The sequence below is a fragment of the Lingula anatina genome, chromosome 2 (assembly GCF_051362555.1).
Source record: "Lingula anatina isolate TDL-2025a chromosome 2, LinAna3.0, whole genome shotgun sequence".
NCBI classification, from domain to species: domain Eukaryota; kingdom Metazoa; phylum Brachiopoda; class Lingulata; order Lingulida; family Lingulidae; genus Lingula; species Lingula anatina.
This window is the reverse complement of record NC_141768.1, coordinates 11,532,366-11,553,092: the sequence shown is the minus strand read 5'-3', so window position 1 is coordinate 11,553,092 and position 20,727 is coordinate 11,532,366. Positions and strand designations below refer to the sequence as shown.

The 20,727-nt window shown below is 34.3% G+C and overlaps 3 protein-coding genes across 5 annotated transcripts in view; 2 read left to right on the top strand and 1 right to left on the bottom strand.

Moving 5' to 3' along the window:
* LOC106175182 (N-acetylglutamate synthase, mitochondrial) overlaps nt 1-9,080 on the top strand; it is a 10,687-nt gene extending 1,607 nt beyond the window's left edge. For all 3 annotated transcript variants that reach the window (XM_013557052.2, XM_087003655.1, XM_087003656.1), the window contains exons 3-16: nt 185-314; nt 644-763; nt 1,132-1,248; nt 1,460-1,578; nt 1,917-2,136; nt 4,877-4,948; nt 5,118-5,217; nt 5,499-5,592; nt 5,786-5,863; nt 6,527-6,611; nt 6,910-7,004; nt 7,414-7,467; nt 7,730-7,809; nt 8,363-9,080. In XM_013557052.2, coding sequence (XP_013412506.2) covers nt 185-314; nt 644-763; nt 1,132-1,248; nt 1,460-1,578; nt 1,917-2,136; nt 4,877-4,948; nt 5,118-5,217; nt 5,499-5,592; nt 5,786-5,863; nt 6,527-6,611; nt 6,910-7,004; nt 7,414-7,467; nt 7,730-7,809; nt 8,363-8,394 — 1,396 coding nt within the window. In that variant the 3' untranslated portion in view covers nt 8,395-9,080. The remainder of the gene's footprint in view (nt 1-184; nt 315-643; nt 764-1,131; nt 1,249-1,459; nt 1,579-1,916; nt 2,137-4,876; nt 4,949-5,117; nt 5,218-5,498; nt 5,593-5,785; nt 5,864-6,526; nt 6,612-6,909; nt 7,005-7,413; nt 7,468-7,729; nt 7,810-8,362) is intronic.
* On the bottom strand, nt 8,671-14,693 carry LOC106175184 (dnaJ homolog subfamily B member 11). The gene is made up of 9 exons (XM_013557055.2): nt 14,549-14,693; nt 12,886-13,042; nt 12,591-12,682; nt 12,237-12,366; nt 11,875-12,017; nt 11,571-11,711; nt 11,208-11,319; nt 10,479-10,638; nt 8,671-10,000 (listed from the first exon to the last, which is right to left on the bottom strand). The coding sequence occupies exons 1-9, from the start codon at nt 14,647-14,649 to the stop codon at nt 9,936-9,938; spliced, it is 1,101 nt and encodes a 366-aa protein (XP_013412509.1). The 5' UTR covers nt 14,650-14,693; the 3' UTR covers nt 8,671-9,935.
* On the top strand, nt 14,684-20,727 carry LOC106175183 (microspherule protein 1). Its single transcript, XM_013557053.2, has 12 exons — nt 14,684-14,852; nt 15,598-15,954; nt 17,005-17,046; nt 17,253-17,336; nt 17,511-17,620; nt 18,002-18,110; nt 18,385-18,523; nt 18,980-19,084; nt 19,182-19,274; nt 19,477-19,559; nt 19,771-19,986; nt 20,182-20,727. The coding sequence occupies exons 2-12, from the start codon at nt 15,613-15,615 to the stop codon at nt 20,263-20,265; spliced, it is 1,407 nt and encodes a 468-aa protein (XP_013412507.1). The 5' UTR covers nt 14,684-14,852; nt 15,598-15,612; the 3' UTR covers nt 20,266-20,727.

Sequence of the window (20,727 nt, the reverse complement as noted above, 5' to 3'; positions counted from 1 at the left end):
TTTATGACATTAGCTACCTAGTACTTTTTCCACAATTTTCCTGTCATGGTGTTGATTGTCACGGTTTAAAGGAAAATTACAAATAGCCTGAAATAAGTAATACAAAATGTTGCCAATTTTTACTGTTGTCTGTTGACTTCGATCTAATACTTCGATCATCATCCATTGTTTGATCTTATTATAGATGCAATAGCCCAGATGGAGAAATGAAGGAAGAATATGTTTCACATATAATTCAGCCTAATAAATATGCCACCATGCAGGTGAACATGATGAACAGAGCTCCTCAAGATCTGAAAAGGTTTCTTGAAAAGGTATGAAATGATAATCAAATTGAGAATATGCATTCTCATTTCATTTCTCATTTTTCAAATCCTTTGATAGAGGCATATTACATTTCAAAGCTAAAATTATTATTAACCACCATAAACAGAGGTCAAATGTCAAGGTCGTGACCTCTGAAAATGGGTATAGCAGCATCTGCATAAAGATGACCAGTGCACAGGATATATTTATTATTAGCTGTTTTATAGCCAAATGGCAGCTGTTTTAATGGAATGTGTGAGAGATAAATAGGTATGAATTACTTAACTGATAAAATTATTATTTATTTATTTATTTATTTATTTATTTCGTTACATAGGTTGGCACAGATGCAAAGCAAGCGCGCTACTGGCTGAAAGAATTCCAGAGACAGTCGGATCCTCACAGTCCTTTTGCTGTGATCCAGATAGAGGAGTCTATATTTTCTGAGTCTGAACTGGTAAATATCAACTCTTGCATGTAGTTTTTTGGGTAAGAGTACAGGTAAATCTTGTACATTTTCTCCATAGGTTATAAACATTTTACTTCAGATAAAGAAAATGAAGTTTATGGTTTATCAGTTTGTCAGTGAGCTACATAAAGATTTTCTGAATAACCCTACTTATAAATTAAAACCACATGCATGAGTAAAGTCCTTTTTCTATCACTTACACATTGCCTTGTTATATTTATTTTACATTTGTCAGAGAAAGTTATTTGCAGTATTTTATATATACATATTTTAAATTTTTGACTGTGTGTCATAGCCCATGTTGTATTTTCCAAATTGATGTTAGTTTGAAGGCAATTTTTTGTTCAATTTTGCAGTTAGAAAGTCTGGCTTCATCACTGTCATTCCTCCATCGCAATGATATGAAAGTGGTCTTAGTCCATGGAAGCAGTCTGTCAGATAGCCTGGGGAGTAGTTCACTGGAAGCACTACAGGTGTGTAGAAATAATGTTTATAAGTTTTACATTACATTAAAGATTATTGACCAATTTCAGGTGTATTTTTGCCCTGGGAAAAAGTGTATAGACATAAAAGGGATTCAAAAATATAAGATAAAATAATTAAGACTTACTGGGTGTGTTTAGATCACTACCTCCTTCCGAGTCTTATTGGCATAATCATAATAATATATGTTAATTTTTACAGAAACACCGAGCACAGCTCAGCTCAAATTCCATGCTACTTGCAAGTTGTTTAGAATCTCACGGAGCACCCAGCCGCCCTCTATTCGTAGGGACAAATGTGCTGCAGGCACAGATGGAAGGGTATTTTATTAGATTCTTAGTATTAGTATTTTATTAGATTCTTAGTATTAGTTCACCGATGTTTATAGGTGTTTATTCATTATCAGTAAGTCAGTAGACAATAGATCTACACATTTTGAGTACTGTCATGTTGGCAACTCTAGGTTGTCATAAACTAGGTGAGCGTTTATATGTGCATTTACATTCACTATGTTGTTTTGATATCAAGTAATTTTTGAGATCTGTAAAATGAAAACTACTCTCCAACATAAAATAAAGTTAAAAGTTTTGGAGTTTGCTTTACTGGCATTCCTCCATTATAACATTGTCAACAGCTGTTACTTTGCTTGTTGTTGCAGTACAATGCACAGTTCCATTCAGAAGGTGGATAAAGGTCCTATAAGCTGGTGCTTTCAGTCAGGTCACATTCCCATCTTGCTATCTGTGGGGGAAACACAAAGTGGACAGATTGTGCCTCTAGATCTGACCCACACCACTGAGCAACTGAGCTTGGCCTTAAAACCATTCAAAGTGATGTTGCTCAACTCCACTGGGGGATTTTACAATGAAAATGGAGAGGTAAAGAATGCAAGGAGAGATCAGAATGATTATGTTATTGTACCACCAGCGTAGGCGCTGGCGGTACACATGGTTTTAGTCCCGACCCGTATGTTCCGCCGGCTCCTGCGGCTCCGCCGGCTCCTGCGGCTCCGCCGCCAAGTCACCGTTACCGCTTCTCCTCCTAGACGGTAAGGGCCTCCATACCCATCTCTTGGATTTAGGTCACCTATAATCTCAACTCGTTCCACGTTAAATTTGGGCTTTGTCGGTATTGGCGTCTAGGTGTGGCACTCATTGCAATGCACCCTTGTCCAAAAATGGCAAAATTAAATGCTAATTATCTCCCCTACGGAAGGAATTATGGGAAAAATTTCTACAGACAGCTTTCCAAAAGTCATATGTGTAGATTTCATATATGCCCTTGGATTTGACCTTTGACCTTTATTTCAAGGTCAAACAGGCCAAAATTTTCAAAAAAACAAAATTTTTGCCGAAAAAAAAATTATTTGCGGCCTTATTCAGATACCACACAAACTTAACTAATAATATTAATGGAAAGTGTTACCCTTCGGGTCATCTTTCATCTCCGTGAATTTGGGGTCAATCGGTGCATTTTCACGGGAGTAGCGGCCATAAGATATCGAAACTTAAAACTGTCTCTAATTTGGGAACCGTTAATGCTAGACACCCATTCTTTTTTGCATTTTGTAGAGCATGTAAAGCCCAACACTGGAGGTGGTCTCTGTTTTTTTGTATTCCATACCCTTTTCGAGTTACGCTGTATCAAAAAGTACATATTGGTGGTGAAAGCAAAATGTGCAGTACGGTAATGGATAATAAATTTTGAACTCCGGAAAAATAAAACATAAGGCTTGGCAAAGCAGACAACTTGTGGTCAAAAATGACATTATTTCATCAAATTTGAACATCTGGAACTTCAGAGCACCTCCCATTTCAAGAATTTTGACCAAAATGACCTTTTCTTTATTTTAATTAATTTTTTCTGTAGGAAATTTATGGCACATTATGGTAACTCCAAAATTATAACATTTAGTCCCTTATATCTCCAAAACTGGCAGAGATAGGTCCATAGTTACTATTGAAGTTGAATAGGAAGTCATATACTGGCAATCTAAATGTGACCTTAAAATTGACCTTTGACCTACTTTTCACCATGAACTGAACTTTGCAAATTTTGCTTCCCTTTTATCTCCAAAACTGGCAGAGATAGGTCCATAGTTTCTATTGAACTTGAATAGGAAGTCATATACTGGCAATCTAAATGTGACCTTAAAATTGACCTTTGACCTACTTTTCACCATGAACTGAACTTTGCATATTTTGCTTCTCCTTTATCTCCAAAACTGGCAGAGATAGGTCCATAGTCTCTATTGAAGTTGAATAGGAAGTCATATACTGGCAATCTAAAAGTGACCTTAAAATTGACCTTTGACCTACTTTTCACCATGAACTGAACTTTGCAAATTTTGCTTCCCTTTTATCTCCAAAACTGGCAGAGACAGGTCCATAGTTACTATTGAAGTTGAATAGGAAGTCATATACTGGCAATCTAAATGTGACCTTAAAATTGACCTTTGACCTACTTTTCACCATGAACTGAACTTTGCAAATTTTGCTTCCCTTTTATCTCCAAAACTGGCAGAGATAGGTCCATAGTTACTATTGAAGTTGAATATGAAGTCATATACTGGCAATCTAAATGTGACCTTAAAATTGACCTTTGACCTACTTTTCACCATGAACTGAACTTTGCAAATTTTGCTTCCCTTTTATCTCCAAAACTGGCAGAGATAGGTCCATAGTCTCTATTGAAGTTGAATAGGAAGTCATATACTGGCAATCTAAAAATTACCTTAAAATTGACCTTTGACCTACTTTTCACCATGAACTGAACTTTGCATATTTTGCTTCTCCTTTATCTCCAAAACTGGCAGAGATAGGTCCATAGGTCCATAGTTACTATTGAACGTGAATAGGAAGTCATATACTGGCAATCTAAGTGTGACCTTGAAATTGACCTTTGACCTACTTATTATCATGAACTGAACTCTGCTCATTTCTTTTTCTTTTAACTCCAAACCTGGCAGAGATAGGTCCATAGTTACTATTGAAGTTGAATAGGAAGTCATATACTGGCAATTTACTGTGACCTTGGAATTGACCTTTGACCTACCTTACAATGAACTTAACTTTGATTGTACCATTTTTAGTTATATATATATTTTTTGCATATTTTGAAAATTCTTGTTGATTGCATTTTTACAGCTTGGCAAGCACAAGACTGGTGGCTGTGTTCCTTATTTTGTATATGTGGGGGTCTATACGAATGCGCTTGCTCCAGCTGGTGGTACAATATTCGGAGGCGGTATCGCCTCTCTGATCCTCTAGTTATTATTATTATTATTTATTAATTATTTTTTAACAACTCCATCATCTTCTGACCAGACACTGAGGGACCATAAAAGATTTTTGAAGTAAAAAAGGTTTTAATTTTTCACAATATTTCCTTCAAAATTATGAATGAAGATTTAAATGTTTTTGGTTGTGCTGTAGGAAGGCATTACATCAATATTTAATCAGGTTTATTTGATGCATAATATATATTTAAATTGTCAGCGATATCTTTAGCTGTCTTTAATGTACAGACTCACTTTGAAAGTCATTTTTTCTTCAGGAATTTAAAACTCTGGTTCAGTGATTATTACGATAGATAATGTGTGTTTGTTGCAAAATCCAGGTTATCCCGAATGTGAACCTCCCCCTTGACTTAGAAACCTGTAATTCTAAACCCTGGTGTGACATAAGGAAGGTAAGTAGCTACAATGTTTGATATTAAATTTCTTTAAGAACCTTGGTATCATTGTAGATTTATAAAATGTTAGGTGTACAAATTGTGCATATTCAAAATAAATATTAGCTTAGTATGTTTATTGCACACATTAATAAAAAAATTATGACTTGTCTTTAATTTGTTGTAGGTTCAACAAATTTCATCTTTGTTGCACTCCCTGCCAGCTCAAAGTTCTGTGGTGATAACCTCTGCGGGCGCAATACTTACAGAACTTTTCACACATCAAGGTATGGATAGTAGGATTTGGTACTCATTTATATACAAAAAATATGTGTAGAATTTCAGATAATCTGTTATTCAAGTCAGTCTGGTTTTATTAGGTACAGGTGACACGTTTGCAGAGTTGAGATACAAACCCATGCCTCCAAAGAATGAAGCCTTTGTGGTTTGGCAACTCTCTACTTATTTTATTATTATTATTATTATTATTTCTTTATTTTTGTTTGTTTGTTTGTTTGTTTTTTTACATTCTAATTTGGAAGTTACATTTATCTCTGATTTTCCCCAGGTTTTGGCACCCTTTTTAAGATCACAGAACCAATCCACATGCACACCAGTTTTGATGAAGTGGACCGTGAGAGACTACTGGCTTTGTTTAACAGGTTGAACCACTCATTACTTCATTTGTAAATTTGTATAATCCTCTGTGTTGTGTGGTGTTGAAAATTAGAACAAATAGTACTTTTGATGAAATAATAATATTTTTTTATACTGATAAAGACATGCCTTGAGATTAGATCATCTGGTAATACTTGTGCTTATGATAATGCTAAGCTTCTCTTTATTTCCCTGCAGGTCATTTGGTAAAGATCTCAATGAAGACTATTTCACCTTTATTGAAAAGAGATTGAATACTCTGTATTTATCTGAGAAGTGAGTTCTCATAGAAAATCTTTGAATTTTCTTTGTTTTGTTTGGTCATCTTCAGACATTTATTTAAATTGATTGTATTAAAATGTAACTAGCATGTCATATGGTATGTCCTCTCCATAGAGGTATTAAATGATGATATTACCAGTTTTAGCAAGGTGCTACTTGAGGTCAAAATTTCCCTACAAAATACCACCATGTAGTTTCAAATAGTATAACTATGAGAAATACCAAAGGATATTGCTTCATATTAGCTGTTTTTAATGTGGCAGATAAACATGTAAATTCGATAAAAACGTAATCTTTATCTGCGGAAAAGTGGAATTCCACGTTTTTAATTCTGATGGTTCCTGAGATTCGTCAAGCTTAGGTGTTGGGTCCCATGATAAGTGTCCAGAGTTTTTTTTTTTTTTTAATCTAGGCTCATGTCTGTAGATTAAAGAAAATTTGAAGAAGGTGAATTTTTCAAGGTCTTTTATAGCCAAGGAGGGACTAATTCTTTTTCCCCCCATGTCAACTTTATTTGAGTCGTGAAAGAAACAAGAAGTAGTTTACATCCATTACTGGGAATCCATGCTAGGTTCAAATGTATTTTTAAAGAGCTATTTTTACAAATACAAAAGTTCAAATGTAAAGAGTAATATAAGAAAATTTTATTTATCACAGGTATAATGCTGCGGCTGTCATAACCAATGAGTCAGAGGTAAAGGTGCCGTACCTGGATAAGTTTGCTGTCAGTTTACAAAGTCAGGTACATGTACACATAGAAAAGGTTTTATCTTCTATTAAATTTTTACTCAGATTTTTTAATTATAATTTACATCTTGATGTATTTTACAACTTGATTCATATTCACTATTGTTATTATTTTTAGTTTAGAGCTAACTTGTTTAATCAGTTGGAGCATAGTTATGAAATAGTTCAGATATTTTCTATAGAGGTGTACCCTGTAATTACTACAGTGTTCTATGCAGTGTCGGATATCCTGTTTGAAGATTGCACCTTGCTCTTCTTTTTTTAAACATAATTTACTTCTTTCAAATCACCAGGGTCAAGGGACAAGTGAAATGCTTTGGGATTGTATACGCAGAGATTTTGATAGTTTGTTTTGGAGATCACGTAGCAAAAACATGATCAACCCATGGTAAGATAATATAAATGAGGACCAGTATAAAGATTGAATATTTTAATACTTTCAGTGTGTAACAAAAGCCACAATTCAGAGGCAGATCCAGAGATATTTTCTTAGTCTTCAAAATTATCTTTGTTGATCCATCCTCCATTTTTGGCAGTCTTCCAACAGAAAAAAATAGATACCCATCAATGTAAACGTGAATTCTGACAGTCCAGACCCAGGAGACTGCCGCAATCTGCCCTTGCAATTCTTGCTAATGATAAGTATTCTACTTTACATGGTGTTTGATTTTAAGTAAATTGTTTGAGACCAGAGTTCTGATTTTGAGTAGTTTTTCACTTGTATTGGCCCAGTTTAACAAGTCAGGTTATTAATAACTTTGTATTTCAAACTATGTTCTTTTAATTACTTTTGTCAGGTATTTTAGAAGATCGGAAGGTAGTTGGAGCAATGGAGCTTGGATAGTATTTTGGTAATTGACTTCTTATATTACGGTTACTTTCACTGTGAAAAAAGTATTCAAGGACAAATAGCTTTATTTGAGTTGTTTAAATCCACTCTCCTTGTTTGTCTCAGCGCTGTGCAGCAAAAACATACTTTCTATAACAACTAAAATCATAACCCCCTTGGCGGAGGTAATTACACATGTAATGTAAAAAATGATAAAGTAAAATGAAATTTGAAGTATGATTGTATAAAATGTGTGCCTTTATTAGTTGTACTTTATATGTCAGGTATGGAATATCAGAGCACAAAATGACATCCTCCTTGATTGACTTTGCATTGTCATTGTCCTCCTCATTTAAGGAAACTGGTGAGTAGACAGTTCCCTCTGAACCCTGATAAACATTAACTACGTACCTTAGTCCTCTGTAGGACTTGAGTTTTGAAAATTAATTTTCTGTTAAATGAGAAAAACGAACTTGTATCATACAAAGTGAGAAAAGGGTTAAGTTTGTTTTAGACTGCTAGTTGCTTTGTTTTGGCAGACGTATAAAAAAATTATCCTAAGTCAAAGTAAAGCAGTTAATATCTTTCCTCTTTAAGTAATGACCATTTCCCATAATATGTAGGTAAAATGCATGTATCCTTAGGCATTTTTAGAAAAACCAAGATGGCTGCCATTTGCTTAAAAGATATATAGTGCCCATTATAAAATTAAGTTTGTTTGTCAGTGTTTTTCACATCCTCATTACCTCTATGATATACTAACATATCTGGCAGGCAACAACTGTATCCTTGGACATTTTGAGAAAATCTGAGATGGTGCCACTTAAATACATGGGTTTTAACTAAGTATTGCTAGGGGAATATAATATGCATTGTTAAATAAAGTGTATTTCTCATTTATTTTTCTTTTCTTCCAGGAACTGGGGAAGACAATACACTTGTAGAATAGTGAGAAAGATAGAAAAGATGCCTTCAGTAACCAGCTTTGAGAGTGTAGTGCATGTTAGATTTGCAGTAACAGATTGTCACCAGTAGCATACATAAAAACTGTTTGTTTGTCCGAGTTACAGATTCAAACTCGGATCTTGATAATGTTCCTCTATCACAGCTGAATGACATTAAGAACTAATTTTTTGTTTTTATTATAATTTTACCAAGTAAGGAATGGAAAGGGACAGATAACTGGGAAAAATCAATTTCAAAATTGTATTTACAGGACTAAAACTGCCTTTAAGAATGAGTTTTTATTTTATTTTATATATATCTTTTACATCTTCAAATGGGCAATCATGGCAGTCCTCATGATGCCAGTTTCTGAAGGTGACATCTTGAATACAACAGGCCAGTCTCTTTGCAGCTGTATATGTCAGCCTGTCACGATCTCTGTAAACATCACATGGAAGCCAGTTGACAGGTGCTGTAAACTTAACAATACATTTGTTGAATTTCAAATCAACAAACTAATTGTAACATACATGAGTTACACTTGATGATTTGAAGAAAGAGGTCTTTAGTGGTCATTTTACATATATTTTCATAAAAATGCTAAAATTTTTTTTGTAACTTGTAATTATATCACATTTTAGTGATTCTATTGGTTCAGATATGGCAGTTGCAATAAAGTGAAAACTGAGACCAGGAAAGTTTTTATGCAACTTAATTCTAAATGCATAATCTTTTAAACAGATGTTTACATATTAATTGCACATCACATTTGCTTTGTTACCATGGTCGAGATACCATTTGTTGGCAGTTCTCATCACAAAAACTAAGCAAAGCAAAAAGGAAATTTTAGGCAACACCAAGAGTTCCTTAAAGTCTTCTCTGACTTACAAATAATAAATATCCCCAATGCCATACAAAAACTGTAAACTGTTCTATCAAAGCGGTGAAACAGTAGAATGATAATGAATAACAGAATAACATCTGAAAACGTTTTAAAAACTATCCTAATATTACATGAACTTAATGTTGGACTTGATAGGAAAATTCAGTGAATGTCTGATTGATGGAATTTTATCCTAAAGTGATCTTTGCCTTAAATCAATTGTTGAAGATGATACCTACTGAACAAATGACTCTTGAGAATTCTACTTGGTACTGAAGGGTCTAAAAAACATTCTGATTATTGAATACATGACATGATATACAAAACTATGACTGTCACAGCAATAATTTTGTTTCTCTCTAACATACCAAGTGTTTAACTGAATAATCAACCTGAACAATCAACGTGGCCTTAAAGTGAGATGTGGGCACCATGATCATGGCTTGTTATCTCCTAAAGAAGTGCAGTTCTGAACAAAGCATTATTAAAAATAATTTCATTGTCTTTTTCACTTTACACATCACAACATAACATGATCAAAATAAATACTTATCTTAATTTCAAAAGGGTCTCTTCTATGATAACCAGTACACCATATATACACATTACCATATCAATAAAGAAATACCACCAAAACTATAAATAAAAATTATATAAAAGTGTTAGTAACCTTGAAGGCCATTGTATACTTTTGTCTTCGATTCTTGTTTGAGAGCATTTTTGATAGCTGAAAGAGAAAAAATAGTTCATTTACATAACAGCCTGCAACATTAACCACTTGCCAGATTGCCAATGCCAGTAAAAATTGGATTGGGCAGGTGACATTTCTGAAAAACTCAGTTACTGGCTCTGCCAGGCCAGTGGAATTTTTTCACCTGTAATATACACTCCAATTTTTTTATAAATGTACAAGCTAAATGTAGTGTTTTAAAGTACCTTTTGAAAACCCCATGTTTTTGTTTTTATTTATTATAGAAAATTCAATTAGTTAATTTAAGTAATTTTTTTTAATTGGACTTGGTCCAGTAAATTTTGATTCAGGCCAGTAGATTAAAAGACTGGTGGCCCAGATGGTCTTTTAAGTTGAAAAGGATTTGGCACAGACTGCATAATGGAAAAATGTCAAAGGAGATGTTGTGAAAGATTGATCACAACTGTGACACTCTATCAAATTAATTAGGGGAAAATATTGTTAACACACATACCTTCTTTATCTTCATCTGTAAGTACCACTTTTGGAAATTCCACATCAAACGTTATAAACAAAGTTCCTTTCACGTTGTTGTTTTCATAGTTGGGCATTCCTTCTCCTGCCTTGCGTATCCTAGCACCAGGCCAGGTAATTTTATCTCTGGTCACTTTGACCTAAATGATTAATAATTTTACTTTAATTTTTTAAACTTTTTCACATTATTATTGATCATAAGCTTCAAACAAACTTTGCTTCAAATTACATGCCACACTTACCTGTGAAGTACAATTGTCAAAATACCACCACTTTATGGGAAACGATGTTTAAAGAATACAATTTGTGCCAAGGTGAGTTTGCTTTCATGGGGTCTGATATGCTGAATTTAAATATTGTCATTTAACTTAATGCCTATACAACTCGCTACCTAAATACTTGCAGGATCTTGGTGTCATTTTACCATTTGATGTAGGGAACGCACCACAGTCATTGTTAAGTACTAAAACATCAGGGGCGGATCCAGAGATATTTTCTGACAGTCTTCCAAATTATCTTTGTTGATCCATCTTCCATTTTTGACCGTCTTCCGACAGAAAACATTAGATGGCTGACAATGTAAACTTGAAAATCTGACCGTCTTCCAGTAGACGGCCTAAATCCACCCCTGAACATTGTATCAAAGTAACTGTAATTTGCCAGACAGATACCAATGAGAAAAGTGAACTGAAATTGTAGCTTTAAATACCTTATGACCATCCAAGTGTTTAATCTCCATTTCAAAGCCATTGAGAGCATCCACTAGTGTTATAGTGACATTAGTATAGAGGTCGTCCCCGCGACGCTCAAATTTTTTATGTCTGGAAAAAGTAATGAATAATCTGTATAAATTTGCATCATATTAAAATTGGAATTTAACAGTTTTCCAATGTGTTGTGATAATGAACAATAAAATAAAACAAAGAGAAAAACATATGATGAACAATCATGTAAGTATTTCCTGTTAAATACAACTTTTACTAAATTCAACACGTGCATGTATCCTATGCCGGTATATAAATGCCTGTTAACTCAACAAAATATGCAAATGTGGAATATTGAAAATTCGTACTTTAGTTGGTTTATCTTAAATCTCAAATCCCCTGGTTCCCCATCTATGTGTGGTTCTCCTTCTGCCACAAAGGGGTACTCTTGTCCATTCCTCATGCCCGGTTCAATTTCAATTTCTAATAATTTTTCTTCTGGGACAAATCTGAAAAAGAAAAGGCAAATATTTAGGACTGTTGAGATTATTTAAAATTGTAATTTCATTGGTCTTAAAAAGTTGCTTGCTTCTTGAAATTGTTTATTCCATCAATTTACATTTTATTTAAATTTATACAATAAACATTATTTAAAGTCTATTTAGCACTCACTTTACATTAGGGCAATCATCACAGACTTGTTCTTGTGACATCTGGAACCTCCCTGGACCAAGCTGCACTGTCCTCATTTCGTGACGGCAGTTACATTTTCTTGTTCCCTGGGCAGGTTTGGCAACTGGTTTGTATCTTATTACCTGTCAAATGAAAAGGTGGTCAGAAGTGTGCCCCTTTAGCACATCAGTACACCTCCACTGGGAGACTGAGATTACAAACATTTCTTCATTGATTAATTTTTGTCACACATTCAACTGGTATAGCATGAATAATACTGAGTATTTCAACATGCGGTTTTCAAAAAAATATTAATTACGTCTGATGTGTCTACAAGTGATGGAAAAAAATTCTAAACTTGCCTCTACAAAATTTCCTGTGTATAATTCCTCTAAAGTGACATCCAAATTAACAACAACATCTCCACCTCTCGGCGTTTCTGACTCATGCTGTTTCATGTTACCTCCAAAAAAGCTGAAGTCACCAAAGAAACTACAAAAAAGAAAAGAAAATATCAGTGTGTGTACATAAAATGATCATCACTTCAATAAATAATATTATTGTCTTCGTACACCCCTCATATTTGAAAGTCAAATCATTTGAAGCAATGCATACAAAATATACTGCACTGTAAAAAGCATGTGATTTAAAAATTCAAATAAAAACAAATTTAACTCCATGAAAGCAGTTTGACAAGGACAATGTACATGTAGTACCTAGAAAATGGATCACCACCCATGTCTTGTTTGTTTAATCCTTCCTCTCCATGCCTGTCATATATTTTTCTTTTATCAGGATCAGATAAAACCTGCAAAAGATGTCAGTTTATTCTAATTAATTTTCTCATTCCTGAAATAAATTATGACAGAAATATAACAACTTGTAAAACAAACTGCTTTGTTACATATGTGAACCCTTGTTTGTTTCATTCACAGTTACATTTTTCATTTATATTCTGATATACAAAAGTCATGTACATTCTCTATATTTAGATTTTGTTCTGACATATACCTCATATGCTGCTCCTAAATTTTGAAATTTTTCATTAGCTTCTGCATCCCCTTTGTTTTTATCTGGATGCATTTCTTTAGCCAGGCGCCTGTATGCTCTTTTGATCTGATTAGTGTCTGCATTTCTTGGTACACCAAGAATATTATAGAAGTCTCTCCTGAAATTAATATGTCTCATAGACAATGTAAATATGACACTTTTTTTCTACAGTGACTGAGTTATTGCATAGTTATTATGATTGTTTTGTAGACCAAATAGTCATAGTCTTGCATTCCCATTTATCTTAAAATATAAATTTATATGGCAAGTTTTGCTGCTAACAAAAATCACACATCAAACCCAAACCCACTTACTTTTAATTTTTACCATGTCTATACATTATGTAAGGAGCCTAAATTGTAATGCTTGTTCCCTTAACGTATGTTCTGGGCCATAAAATTTTAATTTTTGTATCGCGTTTCGATAAATTTTGTATTTATTCAGTCATGGTAAATTATATATAACATAAGGATGTTTTTAAACTGTAACTCGAGGGGCTTTGCGTTGTTGCTAATACTACATGATGTGTTCCCCAGAAAAATTGTCAGAAAGTGTCATCTTGCCCAAGTACTTGGTGCACTGGGAAATTGCTGTCTGGAAAATACATTGTGATTCCATGATTTTTTTTTATATTTCTGATATAATATTTGGACCACAGTCCACTGATGGAAAATAGTTTATTAAAATGGTTATATTACTGTCAGTAGAATGTATTTTTCTGTTCTTACAATATTCAGTGACAGGCAAACTAGAGTCACTTGAAAAAAAAAATTAACTGGTCTACACAGAATATTATCATAATTTTACAATGTTATACTTGTAGGAGATAAATTAAAGAACAAAACTGGTGATTATTGAATTTTCAAAGTGAGTAAAACCTTTCCACAGCTGGATGTTTTGCATCTGTGACAGTAATTCATGACAATTTCTTTTTGGGATTAAATGATGAATTATTTTTATTATTCATAGTTTCAGGAGAGTGAAACATTGATACAAAATACAATCAACATAGTTTGTAATCTGTGCACAAATCATTTTTAAAGCATGCCTGTGAACTCATTTGCACCTCTGTAATTGGGTTTGGGTGATCAATGAACAGCTTTAACCAGATCTTATTTCACAATAACATAAGTAGGAAAACTACAGAGTACAGTTATCCAGACAAGTTTTTTTTAGGAATTTATTCGTGAATTAAACCAAAGTGCCAAAAAGGAAATGACTTTCTTAACACAGCTACCTGTATTATTAAGAAGTTAAGAAAATCATGTAAAATGTGTGCAATGCAATGCAACGAAGTTTATTTCATGTCGGAAAGTTTGTGCAATATAGAGTAAAATTGTCTGAGTGATACCGTCAGGACAATTATCCCGATATTGCCAACAACTATCAATAAGCACAGTGCATCCGTCAAAACAACAACACATGTCTACGTCCTGTTCAGTAAAATGGTCCAATCATAGTCATCCACGTTTTTGTCTGCAGACTTTTCATCTAAGAAACGTCAAATTGTGTGTTAAAACCACATGTTATAACGTGAAGTGAAACTAAATAAAGAGGAAAAACTCTAACCGAAAAATCAAAATAATTCTAACGCCGATAATCAGATTTACCAAAGTCTACTTACCCCCCTAAAACTTGAACTAGCAGCAGAAAAAAGTTTGCCAAAAAGATCCACCGGTTCATGGGGGTCGCCATATTGGTATCTGCCACGCCAGAAAAGTGCATTGTGGGGGACTCTTTTTAGATGTACAAATTGTGTCATAAAAATTATAAACATTTTCTCATTTTGTCATCAATTTGAGTATAATATCTTATCAACAGACTTATTTCGGGTATAATTAATATAATATTAAGGAGAAAATCGTAAAATCTCGTGCACGTGCGAGGTGCTTCCTAATATACACATTAGTTGTTTCCTGTTGAAGAAGGTAGGTTGGTGGAAATACTTAAAGTGCTTATTATGATGTAAGACAGTAAGAGTGTGAACAAAATCATTGAAGACATTTGACTTAATCAGATCTACCAAGTACCTGGTCTGGCCTTCTCTACCATGGTCTAGCAAAACAAAAATTCTATTTCAAAACGCTACTCTTACACAAATTACTCTGGCACAACATTTCAAAAGCTTTGTTTCCCCGCCACATACAAGTTGAACTTCCAAGTTCAGTCAGTTTCTTCGTGCGTCCTTACTCGTCCTGAATTATCTGCCATTGCATACATTATTTTACAATTTACAAACCAAGGCTGTGAGTTAATCAAAGTTAAATTTGCTGTCATCTTGATCGTATATAAAAATAATAATTATAGTAGTAGTATTGTGCCTGGTGCAATTGCCCATATTTGTGGCATTTCATCTTTCAATAAGACAGAGTAAAAAAATCCTTATGTCTCTCTGAGAAAATAACTTTAAATCACATTGACAGGTACACGTGTGTTCACACAAACAGAGAGGGTAGGCTGTGGCTTCACCTTTGGAAGAGATCTATGTATACCTTTCACTCTCCCTTCTAACAGTTCTATGTTTGAAAATATAATTGTGATGATATCTTACCCTTTATGGAAGTTTACTCCTGTTGCCAGGCCAGTTTTTATGGCTTATAAGAGCTAACATATAAAATTAAGTGAAAATGTCAAAATTACTGTGTAAGACATCTCTGTTCAATTTTTTTTCAGGAGAATTGCCTAAAAATGGCAGAAGAAAACTCAACTGATTCCACAGGATTTCAAAAGTCATTTAAGACAGGGTCTGTACTTTCCAGTGAAGAATCTCCAAATTCATATGTATCTTCTCCAGTGATGTCAGGACCACAAACAAGAACATCATTTATTTCACATTCTTATTTAGACTCCAAGCAGACTCGCAGGAGTTCAACCAGATCAATCAAAAGGAAGAAATTTGATGATGAACTTGTTGAAAGTAGCCTTATAAAATCAGACAGAGGAAGGTTGAAACCTCCTGATCCTAAGCCAGAGTCTCAGCCCCTGGAACCGGCACCAGCTCCTGTTCTACCTCCACAAGAGAAGAAAAAGGTAGAACAATGTGCTTCACTGGGTTGCCTGCTCCCTTTCAGTTAGAACTCTCATCTGACTCCACCAGTATGGAGAATTCTCTTAGAAATAAGCTGATGAACAGTAGTTCTTAAATGCAGCCACACACATACACACAGGCAACTACTATTAGTTGCCCCTTGCTGTACTGTTCTGTCCTGCTGAGGCTGCTGTATTCTGTATATTTGTGCTTCTGCCTGAGCTTAAGACTGGGTTGCCATGCCTAGATCGATCCATCTGGATCGGTCTAACTCCATGGGGAGTCTCACTAAATTGCTATCAACTTGCCTGGCTTATATGTCTGTCACGCCTACTGCATCAGCTAAGGGGCAAAGATAATTACCCCCTGGCAGCTTTACTAGGCGTGACAGACATTTTAGCTGGTTAAGTTGATAGCAGTTTAGTGAGACTCCCCAGGGAGATAGATCGATCCAAATGTCTGTGGGAATGGTCCCTAAGTCTCACATTCCTTGCTTAATTTTTTTCATTCTCACATTTTACCATTAAAGGTAAAAATAGACAAAACACCTGGTTATTGATTTTGGAGGAAAATATGTTCTATCTTAAAGACCAAAAATCCGTCAGAAATTATATTGTCTTAGTTTCAGTTGGATGATGATGTGTGTATATTTGATGTTGGTCAACTCATTATGAGGACTTTGAACTTGCTTCAAATTATTTTTTGAACCATAAGCAAACTGAATGACATCATTCAAAATATTATTCAGTATCAAACATCTGGTCTGTGCCTTAGTTAAGATTTTCCTTGATGAGGTTAAGATAGAAATTGAAATAATTGATCAGATGATTGCACTTAAAGAGCAGTGTCAAACTGTAGAGGTCCATTTCACATGTCGCTCATTTCCTAAATCGAGATTTCCTGACTTACAATCCAAGTTTAAAGAGACTAAAACAAAACTTATGCTTAGTTTAACATTATTTTAAACTTAAGAATTTTTAGTATATTATATCAAAGGGTAATTGGAAACAGTAAAGTTTTATTGATATACAAGTCACACATTCCTTTTTTAGCCTTCCAAATCTGCCTCAACCAAAAGAACCAAAAAGTCAAAGGTATGTTATCTCTGTCACTGTGGAACATAAGGTGAATTAAAACACCATTTGTAATTTCATTGCTTGTATTGATTAATAACTTTTAGTTATAAAAGTAATATATTATTGAAATAAGCATCTATATTTTGCAATTTGCATTATATAGTACACATCTAAAAAAGACATATCAAATGTAATGAATTGCTGTATATTGTAATTATTAATAGCAACCAGCAACAGGAAGTTCTGCCAAAGACCTAGGAAGATGGAAGCCACAAGATGACTTGGCTCTGATTACTGCAGTTCAGCAGGTGAGACGGGGGTCAGACACCTGACTATTCTTCTTGGTTAAAGGGAAAATGATAAACGGTGTGTGTATAATTAAATTGTTGTTTACTTATACCATTGAGCATTTGAAGTGTGAGATTTATTAGTAATTAGACATCCCAAAAAATATGTACTTACATTATTTCTCATTATTTTAGACCTGTGATCTTCAGTCAGTTCATTTGGGAGTGAAATTTTCTTGCAAGTTCACTTTAAAAGAAATTCAAGAAAGATGGTATGCTATTTTATACGATCCTGTGATATCAAAGTAAGTGCTCCTCTTTTCTTTTTTTTTTAATTTATACCTCTAGTTATAAGGCATGAGGGCAACTTTTTGTGTGATATTTAGGCACATTGTCCTCATTAATTTATTGTTTGCAGACAGTTTCAATCAGGTTGTCCTCGCAGTTATGAAAACTAGGGTCTTTCATTAGACTGTACATAGTAAGACGTGAAAGTCATAGCATTTTATCTACAGGAATAAAATGTATTACCTGAAAACAATGCAACCAAGTAACATCTGCTATGAAGAGCTTGTGCAATGTACTTGTTTACTGAACAATACTAGTGTTTAAGTTTACAACCAAACCCAGGATGCCTGCAGTAGTTGCAATGAGAAGTATGTTGATGAATTCTGCCTGTATTCCAGACTAGCCATCAGTGCTATGCAGACACTTCACCCAGATGTGATTGCTGCCGTCCATGCCAAGGCACTTTACAGCAAAGGGGAGGAACAGCTTCTGGGTACAGTGATCTCGGTAAATACACTTTGGGCATATGATCTGAATTAAGAGTGCTTATTAAATCTAATATGTAAAATTAATTACCATTTAATGTTGTGCAAAAGACTGTCAGCTTTTATTCTTTGTCACACCACACTTGCTAGGCTACCATTATTTTTGAAATTCTCACCCCAATCTCCTGCAAATCGTTCAAAATCTCAGTTGATTTTCCCACTATCATATATCATGGGTATGGTAATATTAATCTTGTGCAGTTCTAGTAGGATATATTTTTATGTATATCTTGCAGACAAGCCAGCCAAGTCAGGATCACTTTCAAACTCTACTGGAAGAGAACTCAGATGTGTTTTACCCAACCAGGACAGCCAAGTCTCTGTATGGCCATTGGCTGCTCATGAAACAATATCACTTACTCCCAGATCAGTCAGGTAATAACATTGTCATGAGCTGAAATGAAGAATTTTGTCTTCTGTTCAGTGTTATAAAGATTATCAAGACAAAAGGCATGTGACTATGCAGGATCTGTGTTTATGAGCAAATGGCCTTGAGTTACTTTTTTTTCAGCAGGTTCACAATGTGTAGGCAATTTTTTCACTTAATGTAGTCAGTTACCACTGTTTATCTTTCTGGAGTACACAGTGCTTTTAGTTCAACAGTTTTTGCCGACAAATTTTACATTGGCAACAAGATTCTGCATTTAAGACAGTGTGGCTTTGTGTGCCATCACCATCTGCTTGCAAAATATTCAGAGTCCTTTTAACTCCCATGTGGAATCAGTCTGACTGACCAGTCACCTGTCATTTATTTTTCTATGAATTTTTAGTGGAATTATACGCTTCCTGGGTACTGTTGTAAAGGCAGTCATTGTTCTGTTTTGTTTGCAGTTCAACCCATGCCTAGGGGAGACCATGTGCTCAATTTCTCTGATGCAGAAGATATGTTAAATGATGATGAACTGAAAGACCCAAGAGATGAAGCTCTAGAATATGGTAAGTAGCATATTGTGCAGAAGACAAAAATATATTTCTAAATTTAGCAAACTTTGAAAATATGCTGTACATTATATTCCCTACATTTGTGTTTCAGAATTGGCAGTTTCAGATAGAAGAAATAAGAAAGAAATACGACATTTAGAGCAAGAATTGCCAAAGTGGCAAGTTTTAGTCGACAGTGTGACTGGTAAGTAAAACTTTTCTGTTTGCTTTTGAATCTTCTTGTAAGTTGAAACCAAAGTACAGGTCTAATCTGAAATCAATGTATGGTTTAATAAAACAAGTAGGTTATAAGCTGGGTATAAATTTATTATGCACTCAGGTGTAATTTTTCAAAGATAATGATTCAGGGAAAAAAATACAAAGCTTGTGGTGGCATTTCATTACAGGTGTGAGTCTTCCAGATTTTGATAACCAAACCCTGGCTGTTCTCAGGGGAAGACTGGTCAGGTACCTCATGAGATCCAGGGAGGTGAGACTTGTATGCTACCAGTAGGAATATAATAAACACGTAGTGAAAGTTGAAGCTTTATAATATGGTTAATTTTTGTGGAAAATACAAGATTACAGCATTTATAAAATTCATGCATGAGCAGAAATAGAATCATCAGCACTGAGTTATATGCCATAGGTCATTAGTAGGAAATGCATGAAAACTAATAATTTCATACTACCAATTACAGATTACACTCGGTCGAGCTACAAAAGATAATCAGATAGATGTAGATCTTTCACTTGAAGGGCCAGCGTGGAAGATTTCAAGGCGGCAGGGCATTATTAAATTGAGAAACAATGGAGACTTTTACATAGCCAATGAGGGCAAAAGACCAATTTATATTGATGGCAAGCCAGTCCTAACAGGAAATAAACAGAAACTAAACAATAATTCAGTGGTTGAAGTAAGTAACTTACTGAGATTTCGTGTGTAAAAATCATTGTGTAATAACCTTTAAAATAATGAAATTTCAATTGGAATTTGATATTTTGCTGTCACTAAATGGGACATTTTATATGCTACATGAACAGTAACATGATGTCAATATGTATGTATTTTTTAATGAAAGTCTGACAAAATCATCTCTTTTCTTTTTCAGATATCATGTTTACGTTTTATTTTCTTGGTGAACCATGATCTGATTAGTGTGATAAGAACAGAGGCGCAAAGACTGACTACGTAGCGGAGACCCCACACTACACTACAACTATATTAAATCTTCTGATCAGAATGCTCCGGACAGAAGCACAAAGATTAACTTCATAGTGGAAATAACATACTATACTACAGCTATAACAAATCCACTGACTTACGTTAGTTATACGTTGTTCTTCACTCTGATCCTTGAGCTGACACAGTTTGAATACAGAGAAAAGGCTTGTAATAATATGGACTCCTGCTTTGGAGGACTCCCTGTTTAATCTGTGGACTATCTATTGCCTTTCATCCTCCAAATGTTTACGTGTTTGATAAACGTATGTACAAAATAAAAATATTGTATTTTAGGATGTATCTGAATTTATTCAGAAAGTTTCATAATTTTGATATCATACGTACTTTCTATTACATATTGAATGTAGTGATATCAAAGCATCCAAAGAATGGAAATTACAGCAAAATAATAGATAAAATTTATACAGTTGTC

Bases quoted from the DNA above. Each gene is read 5' to 3' on its own strand.
- LOC106175184 (XM_013557055.2), bottom strand. From the start codon at position 14,649: ATGCACTTTTCTGGCGTGGCAGATACCAATATGGCGACCCCCATGAAC. The intron at 11,320-11,570 runs GTACGAATTTTC...TACTTTTTCCAG, and splicing joins TTTAAGATAAACCAACTAAA to ACATAAAAAATTTGAGCGTC. The intron at 10,639-11,207 runs GTATTTAAAGCT...TTAATCATTTAG, and splicing joins AACACTTGGATGGTCATAAG to GTCAAAGTGACCAGAGATAA.
- LOC106175183 (XM_013557053.2), top strand. From the start codon at position 15,613: ATGGCAGAAGAAAACTCAACTGATTCCACAGGATTTCAAAAGTCATTT. The intron at 17,047-17,252 runs GTATGTTATCTC...AATTATTAATAG, and splicing joins AAAGAACCAAAAAGTCAAAG to CAACCAGCAACAGGAAGTTC. The intron at 19,085-19,181 runs GTAAGTAGCATA...TTTGTGTTTCAG, and splicing joins AGATGAAGCTCTAGAATATG to AATTGGCAGTTTCAGATAGA.